The sequence below is a fragment of the Triticum aestivum genome, chromosome 1B (assembly GCF_018294505.1).
Source record: "Triticum aestivum cultivar Chinese Spring chromosome 1B, IWGSC CS RefSeq v2.1, whole genome shotgun sequence".
NCBI lineage: Eukaryota > Viridiplantae > Streptophyta > Magnoliopsida > Poales > Poaceae > Triticum > Triticum aestivum.
In genome coordinates, this window is record NC_057795.1 from 590,707,557 (window position 1) to 590,726,187 (window position 18,631).

The 18,631-nt window shown below is 48.5% G+C and overlaps 2 protein-coding genes across 4 annotated transcripts; one reads left to right on the forward strand and one right to left on the reverse strand.

Annotated features, from left to right (window-relative positions):
- Positions 1-10,048: 10,048 nt before the first annotated feature.
- Positions 10,049-10,822, forward strand: LOC123140641 (uncharacterized). Its single transcript, XM_044559930.1, has 2 exons — positions 10,049-10,277; positions 10,396-10,822. The coding sequence occupies exons 1-2, from the start codon at positions 10,136-10,138 to the stop codon at positions 10,602-10,604; spliced, it is 351 nt and encodes a 116-aa protein (XP_044415865.1). The 5' UTR covers positions 10,049-10,135; the 3' UTR covers positions 10,605-10,822.
- A 541-nt stretch (positions 10,823-11,363) lies between these two features.
- Positions 11,364-18,429, reverse strand: LOC123140604 (probable peptidyl-tRNA hydrolase 2). 3 transcript variants are annotated; one of them, XM_044559927.1, is made up of 10 exons: positions 18,315-18,429; positions 17,996-18,202; positions 17,255-17,315; positions 16,908-16,944; positions 16,014-16,091; positions 15,848-15,920; positions 15,221-15,260; positions 14,961-15,006; positions 12,839-12,950; positions 11,364-12,093 (listed from the first exon to the last, which is right to left on the reverse strand). In XM_044559927.1, exons 1-10 carry the CDS (start codon positions 18,360-18,362, stop codon positions 11,752-11,754), a joined length of 1,044 nt encoding a protein of 347 aa, XP_044415862.1. In that variant the 5' UTR covers positions 18,363-18,429; the 3' UTR covers positions 11,364-11,751. The 3 variants fall into 3 exon arrangements, with proteins under 3 accessions (XP_044415862.1, XP_044415860.1, XP_044415861.1); XM_044559926.1 differs by lacking the exons at positions 11,364-12,093; positions 12,839-12,950 and adding an exon at positions 14,375-14,714 and having other exon boundaries at positions 14,940-15,006; XM_044559925.1 differs by lacking the exons at positions 14,961-15,006; positions 15,221-15,260; positions 15,848-15,920; ... (3 more) ...; positions 17,996-18,202; positions 18,315-18,429 and adding an exon at positions 13,359-13,918.
- Between the last annotated feature and the right edge of the window lie 202 nt (positions 18,430-18,631).

Here is an 18,631-nt window from a genome sequence, read left to right on the forward strand (position 1 = left end):
TAGTGCTTCTTCAACCTCTGGTCTTCTTGCTCCAGCCGCCCAAAGCAGCGCCGGTCGTGCCGCCTGCTCCTGCCTCCCGTGGCCGGCTGTGCTGCCGCGGAGGCCTCACCGCCCCCATACTACTCCCACCGTTGGCCAGGCCATCCCTACACTCCACTCACCCACACCCCATGTTATTCTGCGGCAACGGTAGCGCACCCGAACCAGTGAACCCTCGTACTCCTCTCTGTGTGGGCATCCACTGCCGCGTCTTCCCCAGCTCCGCGTCGTCCCCTTCCTAGGCCTCGTCGTCGTCCACCGCCGTGGTGCTCTCGGCGTGGCATGGTCAATGTGGTCAACGACCGACTTCCATCCGAAGAGTACTGTACGTGGAGAGGCTGACAACTGGGTCCACGGCAGCCGCAAGGAAATGCCTCCTTATTAAGCGGAAAATAATTATTCCTCCACCTGACAGTAGGGACCCATCGGACGGGCCACCAGTATTTCGTGAAAAAAATGTTTCCCCCCTGACTGCTGGGACCCACCAGACGGGCCACCGTATTTCACGAAAAAAACATTTCCCCCTGACTGCTGGGACACACCGGACGGGCCACCGTATTTCGCAAAAAAACGTTCCCCCCGCTGTCAGCTCGGACCCACCGGAAGTGCCTCCTTATTACGCACAAAAAAAATGAATACTCCCCCTGCTAGCTGGGACCCACCTTGGTGGGAGGCTGACTTGTGGGCCTACTAAGTTGACTGGGATGGAGGCCTTTGTCAACTTTAGTCAATATGAATGACTCTAGCTCCAGTGACCGTACGATGTCCATCCAATAGCTGAAGTGCTTCTTCAACCTCTGGTCTTCTTGCTCCAGCCGCCCAAAGCAGCACCGGTCGTGCCGCATGCTCCTGCCTCCCGTGGTCGGTTGTGATGCCGCGGAGGCCTCACCGCCTCCTACTACTCCCACCTCTGGCCATGCCATCCCTCTACTCACCCACGCCCCTTGTTATTCTGTGGCGACGGCAGCCTCACATCGCAGCCGAACCAGTGAACCCTCGTACTCCTCTCTGCGTGGGCATCCACTGCCCCGTCTTTCCCGGCTCCGCGTCGTCCCCTTCCTAGGCCTCGTCGTCGTCCACCACCGTGGTGCTCTCGGCGCGGCGTGGTCAATGTTGTCAACGACCGACTTCCATCGAAAGAGTACTGTACATGGAAAGGCTGACAGCTGGGTCCATGGCAGCCGCAAGGAAGTGGCTCCTTATTACGCACAAAATAATTATTCCTCCACCTGACAGCGGGGACCCACCGGACGGGCCACCGTATTTTGTGAAAGAAACGTTTCCCCCCTGACTGCTGGGACCCACCAGCTACATCTTCGCATGCAACGAAGTGCGTCCGGGCAAAAGAAAACGACTCGCCCCCCTGACTGCTGGGACCCACCAGCTACATCTTCGCACGCAAGGAAGTGCCTCACAGTCGGGACCCACCTTGTCGAAGGTACATAGCGTTGTCATTCTGGTCGCGAACGTGTACGTATATATACATTGGTCGATGTAGATGCGCACACGTGTCGTAGTAGAGGCGCGCACGTGTCGTAGTAGAGGCGCGCACATAGCATGTACACGTACGTACAACCGCCAGGGTGCAAGAAAGAAAATACGACCATGTACGTACATACGGGCGGGCTCTCGAACGCCTACTCGCGCATACATACGGACAGGGCTCGTGTACATGGCTGGGTCGGAACGGAGAAACTGCGTCGTCGTCTTGTTCATGGGGAGACAACAGAATGCATCGTGTTCATGGGGAGGCAACGGAATGTGTCGTGTTCATTGGGAGACAACGGAACGCGTAGGAGCCAACCGGCTTGAACGGAACAGGCGATGGAAACAAGGCCTGGCGTACCGCATAATGGAGGAAACGGCCTTGTGTTCGACCGGCCACGTTCGAAACGGGATCATGTTCATCGGGAGGGGTCTGGCATACCGCAAAACAGAGGAAACGGACTTGTGTTGGACCTCCTACGGTCGAAACGGGGTCCTGTTGATCGGGAGGGGTGTGGCATACCGCAAAACGGAGGAAACAGACTTGTGTTGGAGCGCTACAGTCGAAATGGGGGTCCTGTTCATCGAGAGGGGTGTGGCGTACCGCAAAACGGGACTCCATGGGATACTGTTCATCTCCACCATCGACCTCCTCCAGCCTCCACGGGCTATTGTTCATCCACCGTCGACCTCCTCCAGCCTCCACCTGCGACTGTTCATCCACGGGCTCCTGTTCCTCCAGCCTCCACCGCACGCTACTCCACCCGCTACTGTTCAACCACCCCTCTCCACGGGCTCCTGTTCAACCACCCCTCCACGGGCTACCGTTCATCCACCCCTCCACCATCTACTGTTCATCCAGCCCTCCACGGGGTCGTCCTGTTCATCCAGCCCTCCACGGGGTCCTGTTCATCCAGCCCCAACCGACTCGATCGATCGGGGTCCTGTTCATCTAGAGGCAACACCATGGGGTCCTGTTCATCCATCCCCCCCCCCCCCCGCAAATGCTCGCTGTTCTTTCAAAAACCCCTGCAATGCTCACTGTTCATCCAGAGACAGCATCGATCGGCTTCAGTTAGCAGCAGTAGCGAAGGAACCGCTTGAGTTCAGTAACGCGTAGCCTGCAGTGCAATCACTCGGGTTCAGTTAGGCGACGCCTCGCTCGGGTTCAGTTAGAGCACAACGCCTCGCACACACACGCGTATGTGTACGAGAGAAACACGCATCGCTCGGCCCCCGACCACCCACCGTAACCGGGAACTCCCTGAAATTTTCCTCGCCCTCGCTTATACCACGGTTTTTTCCGTCATGGACGGCCCAAAGAATGTCATGTTGCTGCGTCTCCGGCCCGCCCAGGACGAAAAGCCCATTTTCTGTCATGATTTTTTGTCATAGAAGTAGGAGCCCACCACATCTACGATGATACCAGCTTTTGTCACAATTATCGTCATAGAAGTGTCATAAGTATGACAGATTTTTTTTTGTTCGACCCAAAATGTCACAGATGTGTCTTTTTTTGTAGTGATAGTTCTATCAGCGAGCACATACTCAAAATGTCTGGGTTGCACAACCGCTTGTCTCAGCTAGGAGTTAATCTCCCAGATGATGCGGTCGTTGATAGAATCCTTCAGTAGATTCCACCTAGCTACAAGAGCTTTGTGATGAATTTCAATATGCAAAGGATGGAGAAAACCATTCCTGAGGTATATTCAATGCTGAAATCAGCGGAGGTGGAGATCAAAAAGGAACATCAAGTGTTGATGGTCAATAAAACCACTAGTTTCAAGAAAGGCAAGGGTAAGAAGAACTTCAAGAAGGATGGCAAGGGAGTTGCCGCGCCCGGTAAGCCAGTTGCCGGGAAGAAGCCAAAGCATGGACCCAAACCTAAGACTGAGTGCTTTTATTGCAAGGGAAATGGTCACTGGAAGCGGAACTGCCCCAAGTACTTAGCGGGCAAGAAGGCCGGCAACACCAAAGGGATATGTGATATACATGTTATTGACGTGTACCTTACCAGTACTCGTAGTAGCTCCTGGGTATTTGATACCGGTGCGGTTGCTCATATTTGTAACTCAAAATAGGAGCTGCGGAATAAGCGGAGACTGGCGAAGGACGAGGTGACGATGCGCGTCGGGAATGGTTCCAAGGTCGATGTGATCGCCGACGGCACACTACCTCTACATTTACCTACGGGATTAGTTTTAAACCTCAATAATTGTTATTTTAGTGCCAGCTTTGAGCATGAACATTGTATCTGGATCTTGTTTAATGCGAGATGGCTACTCATTTAAATCCGAGAATAATGGTTGTTCTATTTATATGAGAGATATGTTTTATGGTCATGCCCCGCTGGTCAATGGTTTATTCTTATTGAATCTCGAACGTGATGTTACACATATTCATAGTGTGAATACCAAAAGATGTAAGGTTAATAATGATAGTCCCACATACTTGTGACACCGCCGCCTTGGTCACATTGGTGTCAAACGCATGAAGAAGCTCCATGCAGATGGACTTTTGGAGTCTCTTGATTACGAATCATTTGACACGTGCGAACCATGCCTCATGGGCAAAATGACCAAGACTCCATTCTCCGGAACAATGGAGCGAGCAACCAACTTATTGGAAATCATACATACTGATGTGTGCGGTCCAAGGAGCATTGGGGCTCGCGGTGGCTATCGTTATGTTCTCACCCTCACTGATGACTTAAGTAGATATGGGTATGTCTACTTAATGAAACACAAGTCTGAGACCTTTGAAAAGTTCAAGGAATTTCAGAGTGAGGTAGAGAATCAACGTGACAGAAAAATAAAGTTCTTACGATCAGATCATGGGGGAGAATATTTGAGTCACGAATTTGGTATGCACTTAAGGAAATGTGGAATTGTTTCACAACTCACGCCGCCTGGAACACCTCAGCGTAACGATGTGTCCGAACGTCCTAATCACACTCTATTGGATATGGTGCGATCTATGATGTCTCTTACCGATTTACCGCTATCATTTTGGGGATACGCTTTAGAGACAGCTACATTCACTTTAAATAGGACACCATCTAAATCCGTTGAGATGACACCGTATGAATTATGGTTTGGGAAGAAACCTAAGCTGTCGTTTCTAAAAGTTTGGGGATGCGATGCTTATGTCAAGAAACTTCAACCTGAAAAGCTCGAACCCAAGTCGAAAAAATGCATCTTCATAGGATACCCTAAGGAAACCATTGGGTATACCTTATACCTCAGATTTGAAGGCAAGATTTTTCCCAAGAATGGGTCCTTTCTGGAGAAAGGGTTTCTCTCGAAAGAAGTAAGTGGGAAGAAAGTAGAACTTGATGAAGTACTGCCTCTTAAACCGAAAAGTAGCGCAGCACAGGAAGATGTTTCTGTGGTGCCTACACCGGCTAGAGAGGAAGTTAATGATGATGATCAAGGTACTTCGGATCAAGTTGCTACTGAACTTCATAGGTCCACAAGGACATGTTCCACACCAGAATGGTATGGCAACCCTGTCCTGGAAATCATGTTGTTAGACAACGGTGAACCTTCGAACTATGAAGAAGCGATGGTGGGCCCAGATTCCAACAAATGGCTTGAAGCCATGCAATCCGAGTTAGGATCCATGTATGAAACAAAGTATGGACTTTGACAGATTTGCCCGATGATCGGCGAGCGATAGAAAATAAATGGATCTTTAAGAAGAAGACGGACGCAGATGGTAATGTTACCATCTATAAAGCTCGGCCTGTCACTAAGGTTTATCGACAAGTTCAAGGGGTTGACTATGATGAGACCTTCTCACCCGTAGCGAAGTTGAAGTCCGTCTGAATCATGTTAGCAACTGCCGCATTCTATGATTATGAGATATGGCAAATGGACGTCAAAAAGGCATTCCTTAACGGTTTCCTTAAGGAGGAATTGTATATGATGCAGCCGGAAGGTTTTGTCAATCCTAAGAATGCTAACAAGGTATGCAAGCTCCAACGCTCCATCTATGGGCTGGTGCAAGCATCTCGGAGTTGAACATTTGCTTTGATGAAATGATCAAAGCGTTTGGGTTTATGCAGACTTATGGAGAAGCCTGCGTTTACAAGAAAGTGAGTGGGAGCTTTGTAGCATTTCTCATATTATATGTGGATGACATACTATTGATGGGAAATGATATAGAATTTTTGGAAAGCATAAATGCCTACTTGAATAAGTGTTTTTCAATGAAGGACCTTGGAGAAGCTGCTTACATATTAGGCATCAAGATCTATAGAGATAGATCGAGACGCCTCATAGGTCTTTCACAAAGCACATACCTTGATAAGATATTGGAGAAGTTCAATATGGATCAGTCCAAGAAGGGGTTCTTGTCTGTATTGCAAGGTGTGAAATTGAGCTCGGCTCAAAGCCCGACCACCGCAGAAGATAGAGAAAAGATGAGTGTCATCCCCTATGCCTCAGCCATAGGGTCTATTATGTATGCCATGCTCTGTACCAGACCTGATGTAAACCTTGCCGTAAGTTTGGTAGGGAGGTACCAAAGTAATCCCGGCATGGAACACTGCACAGCGGTCAAGAATATCCTGAAGTACCTGGAAAGGACTAAGGATATGTTTCTCGTTTATGGAGGTGACGAAGAGCTTGTCGTAAAGGGTTACATCGATGCTAGCTTCGACACAGATCTGGATGACTCCAAGTCACAAACCGGATACGTGTATATTTTGAATGGTGGGGCAGTAAGCTGGTGCAGTTGCAAGCAAAGCGTCGTGGCGGGATCTACATGTGAAGCGGAGTACATGGCAGCCTCGGAGGCAGCACATGAAGTAATCTGGATGAAGGAGTTCATTACCGACCTAGGAGTTATTCCCAATGCGTCGGGCCCGATGACTCTCTTCTGTGACAACACTTGAGCTATTGCCCCAGGTTTCACAAGAAGACCAGGAAAATCAAGCGTCACTTCAACTCCATTCATGAAAATGTTCAAGATGGAGACATAGATATTTGTAAAGTGCATACAGATCTGAATGTCGCAGATCCGTTGACTAAACCTCTTCCACGAGCAAAACATGATCAACACCAGAACTCTATGGGTGTTTGATTCATCACAATGTAACTAGATTATTGACTCTAATGCAAGTGGGAGACTGTTGGAAATATGCCCTAGAGGCAATAATAAAATGATGATTATTATATTTCCTTGTTCATGATAATTGTCTATTGTTCATGCTATAATTGTATTGACCGGAAACTGTAATACATGTGTGAAATACATAGACCACAACATGTCCCTACTGAGCCTCTAGTTGATTAGCTCGTTGACCAACAGATGGTCATGGTTTCCTGACTATGGACATTGGATGTCATTGATAACGGGATCACATCATTAGGAGAATGATGTGATGGACAAGACCCGATCCTAAGCATAACACAAGATCGTGTAGTTCGTTTTCTAAAGCTTTTCTAATGTCAAGTATCATTTCCTTAGACCATGAGATTGTGTAACTCCCGGATACCGTAGGAATGCTTTGGGTGTACCAAACATCACAACGTAACTGGGTGGCTATAAAGGTGCACTACATGTATCTCCAAAAATGTCTGTTGGGTTGGCACGAATCGAGACTGGGATTTGTCACTCCATATGACAGAGAGGTATCTCTGGGCCCTCTCGGTAATGCATCATCATAATGAGCTCAATGTGACTAAGTAGTTGGTCACGAGATCATGCATTACGGAACGAGTAAAGTGACTTGCCAGTAACGAGATTGAACGAGGTATTGGGATACCGACGATTGAATCTCGGACAAGTAATGTTCCGATTGACAAAGAGAATTGTATACGGGATTGCTTGAATCCTCGACATCGTGGTTCATCTGATGAGATCATCGTGGAACATGTGGGAGCCAACATGGGTATCCAGATCCCACTGTTGGTTATTGGCTGAAGAGCTGTCTCGGTCATGTCTACATGATTCCCGAACCCGTAGGGTCTACACACTTAAGGTTCGGTGACACTGGAGTTGTTATGGGAATTAGTATGTGGTTACCGAATGTTGTTCGGAGTCCCGGACGTCACGAGGAGTTCTGGAATGGTCCATAGGTGAAGATTTATATATGGGAAGTCATCATACGGTCACCGGAAGTATTCGGGGGTTTGCCGGTATTGTACCGGGACCACCGAAGGGGTTCTGGGGGTCCATCGGGAGGGTCCACCTGCCCCGGAGGGCCCTATGGGCTCTATGTGGAAGGGAACCAGCCCCTAAGTGGGCTGGACGCCACCCCCCTAGGGCCCATGCGCCTAGGGTTGGGGGGGGACCCTAAAGGGGGCGCCCCCCTTGGCTTGGGGGGCAAGCCCCCTCCCCTTGGCCGCCGCCCCCTCTAGATCTCATCTAGAGGGGCCGGCCCCCTTCCCCATTCACCCTATAAATAGAGGGGAGGAGGGAGGGCAGCAGCACCACATCCAAGGCGCATCCCTCCCCCTCTCCAACACCCCTCCTCCTCCGTTTGAGCTTGGTGAAGCCCTGCCGGAGAACCGCTGCTCCACCACCACCACGCCGTTGTGCTGCTGCTGGAGTTGTCTTCCCCAACCTCTCCCTCCGCCTTGCTGGATCAAGGCGCGGGAGACGTCACCGGGCTGCACGTGTGTTGAACGCGGAGGCGCCATTGTTCGGCGCTAAGATCGGAATCGACCGCGATCTGAATCGCTACGTGTACGACTCCTCCAACCGCGTTCTTGCAAGGCTTCCGTTTTTCGCGATCTTCAAGGGTATGAAGATGCACTCCCCTCTCTCTCGTTGCTAGTCTCTCCATAGATTGATCTTGGTGATGCGTACAATTTTTTAAATTTCTGCAACAATCCCCAACACTTCCTCCTAACCCTAATTCGCGCCTAAGCTTTGCTCCACCATTTCCTAACATCAAAAGGCTTGAGATCTCCTTCCCCAACCACCCAAACTGCACAGTACTTTGGGGATAGGAGGAGATTCACCCGATCTACACCTCCACCAAACCGTTTTGCGTTCCCCGGCTTCTACATCAACATCAACTTGTTACTCTTGGGTGTTTGGGCACCATAGACAGAAGATGTCACCACGGAGCAACAATACATTGTGGTGATGCTTCATGGTGGTGTTGGGAGCCTCCAATTAAGTTGTGGAGAGAGCTTGAACCTTGTTTGTAAAGGTCTCGGTTGCCGCCTTTAAGGGCACCACTTGTGGATCCACGACACCTTGTATTTGTGCGAGGGCGTGAGACGAATAAGGTGATCCTAGGGACGTTCGGGGAGCATTGTGCCTCCACACCTCTCCGATGGAGATGTACCTCCCCCAAAGCAGGAAACTTCGCAACACACCCCCGTCTCCATCGAGTTCACTTGCGGTTATTTCGGTCCTTTACTTTGTGCTTGTTATTGTTGTTGTTGTTGTTGTTGTTGTTGTTGTTGTCATATAGGTTGTTCACCTAGTTGCATATCTAGTCAGCCTTATTGTTTTGTTGAGGCTAATTTTTTTCAAAAGAGTTAAAATTTTGTTAGTCGCCTATTCACCCCCCCTCTAGTTGATTATACCGGTCCTTTCAGACTTTTTAATTGATGTTTTGACGGGAACTCCCAGTGATTTATGATTCGCATAAGCGTTTAGGAATATTTTAGCCGCGTCATAGGGGGAAAAATGAATGCGAGAGTTGTGGTGAATTCGGTTATCATGATATGAGCACGCTCCCTTTAATTATTATTTTAGAGTTTTTGCTTCCTTTAATTTGAACTTGCCTACCATGGTGTTTATTGTCCTTTGTTCGTGCTTAGCTTCGACATTGCTATGCAGAATTGATGCATATGTATCTTAATTAAGGGTGTGTCTAGAACTCAGTCAACTGGGACTTAACGAAGACTCAGTCGAGTGATGTCAGCATGTGTTTTTTGCTACAAGCGGCACAGCTATATGCTACAAACGGCGACAAAAGATGTTGCGATGATATTGCAAGCAACCACAACAAATACTACTACTGTTCTAACTAAAATGCTACAACCGCAATGAAGGATGTTGCAACCGGTGAGATGACGTGCTACAACCGGTGAGGGATGGCATGCTTCAACCAACAAGACGGATGTTACAACCGATAGGAAAAAAATGTTGCAACTAGTCACAAAAATGCTGCATGGTCGACTAAGACTTGGTTAAATCTCAGTCGACTGATTTTTAGCAGGGCCGCTTAATTAATGTGACTTATGTTTGTAAGATCAGGTAGATTGTCTGGTAATCTCATAACACCGTGTTTTTTTTATGGCGTTGATTTTTCTATTACTCCCGTAGCAAAAGACAATTATTGTTTATGACATAAAAAAAAGATGCACATTCTGGACCCAACGTGCACCGGTCTTTGTGTGTGGCAACGGGCAATAGATGGGTCTCATCGGTCAATGCCAGCAAACAGAGCAGCGGCAGAAGCCTCGAGAGACGAGAGGACAGCGCCCAATTCAAAATTCAAAATTCGAACCACCCACCACGCCCACCACAACACCCGCACCTTATAAACCCCAATCCCCAATCCTCCGTCCACCATCCGCCTGCCCCCCTTCCTTCCTCCAATACAACAGAGAGATCGCACCACCGGGGAGAGAGAGCGAGAGCCATGAGGAGCGGCGGCGACGTCAAGTCCTTCTTCCGGCAGCAGAAGGCCCACTCCGGCGCGGCGGCCACCAAGCCCACCGGCGGCGTCTCCAAGAAGGCGGCGCACCACCACGAGAAGCAAGCGGCGGCGCGCCCGACGCCAGGTACCCCGCCGCACGCCCAATCCCAACCCCGCCGATTCGTACGCCCGGCGCGGATTTGACCGCTCGATCGATCGATCTGGTGTTTTTTTTTTTCAATCTGTTGTTGCATCTGCTGCAGACCACGGCGGCGGCGCCGACGCGGGGAGGGAGGAGCTGGAGGACGCGGAGAGGAAGGCCAGGGAGTTCGACATGGACACGCGCTACGGGCCCTGCCTCGGCCTCACCCGCGCCCAGCGCTGGCAGCGCGCCGCCGCGCTGGGCCTCGCCCCGCCGCCGTACGCGCTCTGCTCCGACGACCAGCCGTGCCTCTGGGAGGGCCGCGTCTAGACTAGAGCATCACCACAGGGCCCCGTCGAGTCACCGATCCCCGCCGCCGTCTCCACCCGCCACTACTCGTGGTTCTGCGTACTGCTTCTTCTGTAGCCTTGTGCCCTCTTCAGTCTCCGTGTTGTCTTCAGTCTTCCTCTGTACGTTATGCGATGCCGTGTGATCCGATCCGATGCTGTATTAATCGCCGTATTAATCTCAGTATAACCATTGCTGCATCCGGTGTGTTGCAAATCTATCTACATCCAATTACAGTCGAGTTTTTTGACCAATATTAGTTGGGAATGCACGCGGATAACCCTGATTGAAAATTAGAATGAACGTTCTATGACTACACTTGATCCAATACGAACGCTCTCAGATCAAATCAGAAGAAAAATGCAGTTTTCTGCTACACACAATACAATCGAATTGGATTTGATTGAAATTATCAATGCCTGTGCAGGGCAAGATATAGGATTTGGGGTGAAGCTTTCGGCTATCTATGTGGAGAGTTTCATCTTGGCTGGGATGATAGATTGATAGTATCGGCTGAATTTATGCACTGTGTCGGTGAAACAAGTGAGGTAACCTGTTCTTTAGCGAAATTTGCTTATGACAATAATGCTTCTTGTAATGGGTCGATGAACCCTCAGGTTTCCTTGTGAATGCCATTGTAAACGATGTAACCATATTACCAATTCAATAACCGTATGGGACATGTGGTTAGCAAAATCAGAATTCATATATTACCAATTCAATAAAGTGGCCATGATGGCATTTCTTAACAAAATATTGTCAAATATATAAGAGCTCATGTAGATTGCAACAGACAAAATAAATACATATTGAGATCTCAGTTTCGTCCTTCATCTAGAGCCATTGCTCATGACAGCACCCACCAGAACACAAAGTTACAACGGCTGCCCACATCTTAGCAGATCATAACATGAACGTGAAAAATTGCACATTCGTAACTGTTACATCACCAAAGAAAAGAAAAGAAAAGAAAAATCCACTTCTCCGAATTCTCTCGAGTTTCGCTGCCGAACCTTTGGCACACAAACAAACTCGCTCACAACCACATCCACCACCGTGCGAACACTCATCACATAACAGATTTGACATGGTAGGTTGAAGGTATATCATTGGTCCACAGGCTGGCGAACTAGATGCCGAATATCAAGTCCATCACATTCGTTACAATAGATTTCGCTGGAGCAGCAACGCTGCCTGTTGTACGACGCCCTGCGTCTCTGATAACGTTTGTGGAGGACTTTGGGTCATATGGGCGCGGCAAGGCTCCCAACTGGTTTGATGCACCTGTGCTGCTCTTCAGGACAAGTGATTTCGAAGGCAGGGAGACCATGAAGCCTCCTTGCTTGATTCCAGCGAGCCTATCATCCAGCTGCTGCCGATGCATTGGATCAATATGCTTTACTCCAATTATGACGCCACTGCATAGCTGGATACCATTCTTTTGAAGGGCTTTCCTTGCATCGTAAGAGTGCTGTGAAGACAATTGTCAGTTTAAGATGGAAGGCCAGAGGAATTAACTGTCGCACCATAATGCAGAAACCTATCATGTGATGCACGGGCATAGCAGAACTGAGATAAACATTTGCTAAGAAAATAGCTAGGTTCCAGACATCACAAATCACTTTAAATAAATCTTATTCCAGCAATCACAGGCCAGAGAAACCTATAAAAATTCACATCATGCATGAATGCACAAAGACGGATTATCCGGACTAGAACATGTGATGATGAAAAACATACTCAACAGGCCAAAACCAACTTCACTGTGTGTTTCATGTTCAAAAGATAGCAAAATCATACTTACACCACAGCATTTACACACATGGTGGACTAACTTGATGTGAACGGTGGTGTAGCTAAGAAATAGTGACACTTTCACTGAAACTGGAGTAAAGAGAATGCAACGTTTAGGCTAAATCCATCTTAAAATAGGACGAAAAGGCATCTCTTTAACTGAGTGAAGCCATACAACGTGTCAATTGAACAAGTAGACAATCATTAATTCTAAGATCATATAACATGACGAATGGTGCCATGAAACCGAAACAGTTCAAGTATAAAGGAGCTTATACTCAAGTTTATGTCGAGTCACAGCTCATTAGCAACTACCCGCAAGTAACAAAGCAGATTAATACAACTGTTGGGAAAACATAAAAACAGGGGAACCGAAAGGTAGAACAGAAACCAGTAGCGACGGTAACTGAAGATATCGTTACCTGGTATAATATGTGGATCCAATTACCCTCTCTTGGGCCAGAGTGATGTCTCAATATAACACCACATTTCTCGAACTCTCGGAGAACGAGGTTGGTATCTCTAAGCGAGAATCTGTAGAAGGGAAACATTAAACATCAGTAAACCAATTCACCCTATATAAGGCACCCAACAAAAAGTTAAGTGACGGCTACTGCTTTGTCGGGCAGGGTGTACAAACTTAACAAAAATGAAAGAGCACTAGCACTACAGGGTCCGGTATATCCAGTTGCTAGGACAAGCAGGTCTAAGAGCGATATGCCACTAAATGATCAATTTTGCTGTTGCTCATGGACATAGACAGGACCAAGCACATGGCAGGGCCATGAACCTACGCAAAGCAGCAAAAAATTTCAGCTCCTTGGCTACATGTCCAGCGGTCACCAAGATACTACTACTTGCAGAACTGAATCTAGCATGCGCATGCGGTAGGCAATAGTTTCCTCACAAAACAAGTAAAGAAGAGCATCATAATTTCCTCACCCGAATACAGTGACCCACTCCTCGCCATCTGCCTTCCCTTCGCTCGCCGGGGCCGCGGGCTCCGTCCTGGCAGCCTCCGTCGCCGGGGTCACGGGGGACGGCGCCTCGGCCGTCGCCGTCGGTGGAGGAGGAGTGCAGGGACTGGACGGCGGGGGCAGCGCGAGCAGCTCCTTGCGGGGCGGCTCGACGACCCCGTCCATGGGGGATCCGGGGGCGGAGGCCTTGCCGCGGGAGCGGTCCCATGAGGGCGAGCGGCTGCCGGCACCTGCGCGGGGGGAGGGGGAGGAGGCGACGGGGAGGAGGTCGGAGGCGGTGGGGTCGGGCGAGAAGTCGGCGGCGGCGAAGCGGTCGTCGAGCGTGAAGAGGGGCGGCGGCGGCGGCGTGGCGGAGGGCGGGGCGGCCGCGGGGGAGGCGAATCGGGAGCCGCCGCCGCCGCGGTGGGACGGGATGGGGGAGGCGAGGTCGCGGAAGAAGGGCGACTGGCGCGCCGCGCGGCCGCCCCGGCGCGCGGCGGCGGGGGTGCGGGAGGAGGAGGGGGAGGCCATGTGGGCGCGGGCGGCGCGGGGGTTGAGGGTTTGGACTCGGAGGCGGGCGGGCGGGCGGGCTGGGTGGGTGTCCGCTGCCGAGCGGATCGATCGGGTGGATGCCTGCCCCGTGGTGGCGGTGGTATGCTTTTATTGGGCCGCGCCCGTCCCGTAACTTGCGAGGCTGGCAAAGGGCGAGGTCCGGCCCGAATCCATCCGAGTTAATTTCGAAATCCTGGCAGAATACTTCACGCTCACGATTTTTTCTTTTTTTAGCTTCAAGCTCACGACTCGTGTCAGAACGAAAACAAAAAAAACTTGATGTTCACGACGAAGGGAAGGACAAGATCAAAGCTTACACACAAATTTGGAGCAGAGGTTGCAACACAAAACAGTCCAGGAATCCTGCCGTCTAGCGGAGATGCCACGAGTGGTTGAGAAGACAGGGCAACCAAGTAGTACCATGGGAAGAGTATAAGCACATGTCCGACGTTTCCTCTTGGGCACACGCACACGGTGCAAGCGATCCATTACTTTTACTTGGGGGGAGAAGATAACCTAGTTTGAGATTACAAGTGCTTGTTCGGTGTCGCGGAAAGGACAAAAAAGAAAAACAAAGCTGTGTTGCACTATCGTCATCATCGTCATCATCAAGTAGGTAAAAAAGAAAGTAATCGCGGGCGGTGGGATTTTAAACCAAGCACTAGAGTCTGCAGAGCTGGGTCAGAAGAATCGAGCAATGCATGAGGAACGGGTGCAGCGAAGGGATCCTGGCCTTCAACTGCGATCCAACAAACATAGTCTTTTCCAGGATGGGACTACACTGGATGTTCTGCAGTCAGATAAAGAGAAAAAAATCAGAGTTAGCAGACTAGTTATCAGAAGCAATACCAAGATGCAACTTGCATCACCAACACTCTGGCTACTGCCTGGTCTTGCAGGGACTCTAAAACTTGGTGAATATTCATGAATCACGAGCGTTCAAAATTCATAAGATAGAAGGAACTATATGTTTGGAAGGGGAGGAACATCAGGAACAACTGAGGAATAGACTAACCATGTCCGAGATGCAGCTCACAGTAAGCGCAATTTCCCAGTAACTGAATCTATGTCTGCTTTCCTCCCTGCACCACAACGCCAAACAGAAAAGTATTACTAGGCTTCATGGGATATCAGTTTGATAACTACTATCACTCTATCAGTAGCACATACTCTATAAAGAACCAGAGGACCACCACTCTTGGAACAGAATTAGCACAAGGTGAGAAATTTTGAACTCGTGAAAAAATCGGAGTAGCTAAGAGAATAAAACAGCATACTTCTGATTGAGAAACTAACCTGGCCCTACTGCAAGAACTGTCTTAGACCCAGCCAGTACCTACAAAGAGAATAAGAATTGGTAACGGTCATTTCATCAGGCTAAATGAGATTAGAATCAAGAATGATAGTTGGTAATGATCAGGGTAAATGGGATCACAATCATTTGGTATATACATAGAAAACTGCCTTTTTCTAACTTTAGTTCAGCAATAACTGCTACTCCATCTCAACTATTTATTTGTTACTTTAATACTTATGCTGTAGCATCTCTCATCTCAACTATTTATTTGTTTGGCGTTCAAAGAGAGATGCTACAGCATAAGTATTAACAAGAATCAAATCTATGAATTTGAATTGTTGGCCTATAACATATGCATCAATATTAACACCCTGAAGGATAGCTCTGGCCCAAAATTTGGTCAACAAAGTGCATTATGTCAGTAAGAAATTTATCCTAATCACAATTAATCAAGAGTTATTGAGATTCAGACATTCATTATCACTTTGATACGCTGAATGGTCAGAAGGACGTTTAGCAATTGGTCTCAAAGGGCTATTTTTACAGGCAGTAGATAAGCAACTTGTCCTCCCAAAGAAACCCCAGCACAGATGAAATATATTTGTAGGCAAAAGCATAAAACAAACCTGTGTGCGGCCTGCATCTGCAACAATAAAAGTTGGGATACCTCGATGTTCTGCAGTTTCCTTTATCCTGTTCCTGATGATACACAAGTGGGAAAAGAAAGCGCTACATCATAATCCAGTAAATATTTTTCAAAGAAATATACGCCCTGGAAGAGATATGGCATACATTTCCTGTTGATTCTTGCATGTCAGAACAATCTTAGCCTGTCCGAACTGCTCCCATTGTCTCAAAAGAATCCGGTTGCTGCAAGGGGTATAGCAGATGAATCATGAATGATTCTGGAAACACAAAACTCAATTGTGCAAAACATCGAACCATGCAAAGTAGGCATACAGCTCCTTAACACTGACACCTTAATCTTGCTAGAGCTTTAGGAATTAGGATTCTTACAATTTGAACTTTATGGACAATAAGATAGTTCTTTGTTTTCATAAGAAAGTAGTATATGAGATAGTCCTGATAAAGAAGACCACTAATTAAAGGCCAGCCTATTGTGATTAATCAATCACTTCCCTTTCCAGTCCACTTAGACATCCTTTACTTAAAAAATCTTTAACTTGTCTCTATGTGCATCACTTGTTTTTTTTAAAGGCTTGCTTTCACTGAAAACATAATCAACAACAAAAGTGGGACTTCCTTTAAAGATTATGCTCTTGGGACTCATCTGATCAATGATGGAATACTTACCGTACCCATTTTAAGTTTATAACTCCAAGTTGAGTATAATAACCACTTATGCACTAGACTTCGGTTTGCGAGCCTTTGATGAAAAATAAGTGTGACACTGACTCCCATGGAGAAATACAGTCAACAACCTGGCATAGTACTAAAACTGTGTATAAATTTCGAACTTCATACAGTATGTATTACTCCCTCCGATCCATATTACTTGTCGCTCAAACAGATGTATCTAGACGTAGTATGGATCGGAAGGAGTAGCATTTCTAATAATGTCAAACCAACCCTACTTGTCCCTAGGCAGGCTAAAAGTCCGTGGAAATATCTACATCCTTTAACTAGAGCTACCTAATGAAGCAAGATGGCAAACTGCATTAGCACCTTGCCAACAGATCCGCATACAAGCCAGTTGCCGCATCTGCAAAGCAAATAAATTGCAATGAATTAAAAGCATGACAGATGTACATTGGCTACAGATTTTACTGAGTAGTCAGTGCACCAAAAAATAACACAGCTATCTACAGAATTCTTAATTCACTATAGTACACAGACAGCTTAAACTAGAGTTGTTCTGGCTAGAATTTGGTTGTTTACCGAATTGTGCAAGCAATCACCAATCAGTTGTATTTGAGCAAAGTACGATAGTCTTCAGGTTGGGATAAATCAAACAGAACGAGATGTACCAAGCAACAAATGCTCACACTAAGAGCTCAGGAAATGGAACTTACGGGCACATTGAGACGCTATTTTACCAGCCCCCATCTTAAGATCCTGACGCACAACTAAAACCTGCAAACAGCAGTGCCGAAACTCAGTACAAGTTCAAATATAAAAGCGTGGTATTCGAACAGAAAACCAAGAGTACTAGTAAACACTGCCTAAGTGATCAGTATACTACACTCTTGTAAATATGTCAATCAGCCACATCCTCCTCCTCCTCCTTACATGCGAGACCATCTGATAATGTTGGCAAAACCTATATCCTGTACTAGTCATTCATTGACTCCAACTTCACAGATTTAAATGCGCGAGGTGCTGCTCCCCCACAGACAACTCCGACTTCTGCCTGAGGCAAAGCTCAGCCGAGAGCCGAGACAGAGCAAAGGGTGTGCCATGGAGCGTGAGAACTACTCCCTCCGCTCCGATTTACTCGTCGTGGTTTTAGTTCAAATTTGAACTAAAACCACGACGAGTAAATCAGAACGGAGGGAGTATGTTTCAGCATGATGAGATAATCTAGTTTGTTGATCAGTAGCAATGGGCAGGTGTTTGGCTAGTATATCCTCACCTACGAATTCATGTAGAAAAATAACAGAACACATGAGAACTGAGTGCTAGGTCGTAACCCTTCAGGAGTCAATCAATCGGATAAGGAATTGTGGACTGTACAGGGTCGTTTCGGATCAGCGGATGGGATAAAATCATGTGGATGGCGCACTGTCAGTATAACAAGGCGAGGTTCAGCTTACCATCTTGAGCTCTTCGCCTGGTGCTGGGGCGGTGGACGAACCGGCGGCCGCCCGCTTGGAGCCCCGTGGCGCCGGGGCAGACGGGAGGCTGAACCTAGGCCTCCAGGAGGAGGAGAGGTCGAGGAGGAGGCCGAGGAGGAACCCGATGGCCAGGCCCGGGAGGAAGTTGGCCGGGCGGATGCCCGCCGCGAGCCACGGCTCCTCGTCCTGCCAAGGGGGAAACAGAAAAGAGGGTTAGGGTTCAGAAGCGGAGTCGCGGGGACTGGTGGCAGCATCAGCGGGGACGGACGCCGGAGTCCGGTGGGTGCGCGGCGCTCACCTTCCTCTTGCCGCCGTGGTTGGGGTTTCGCCGCGGCGGAGCAGCCATGGATTGGACTTGGAGGAGGCAGAGCGGAGAGGCAGTGCTGTGTTGAACTGAACTGTTTTTTTAGGGGGGGTTGATAACGTCGTCGTGTTACTCGATACGTGGGCCAGCAGTTTGCTATTGTGTTGGCCGGCCCATCCCACACGCCGTGCTAGGTCCGCCTCCGCCTCGCAGGAGGCGAGACATATGAACGTGCCCGATTATCCCTCGTCTCTCTCTATCCGTCTCGGACTCGCAGCCGGAAAATTGCCCCGATCTTTATATTTCACGCT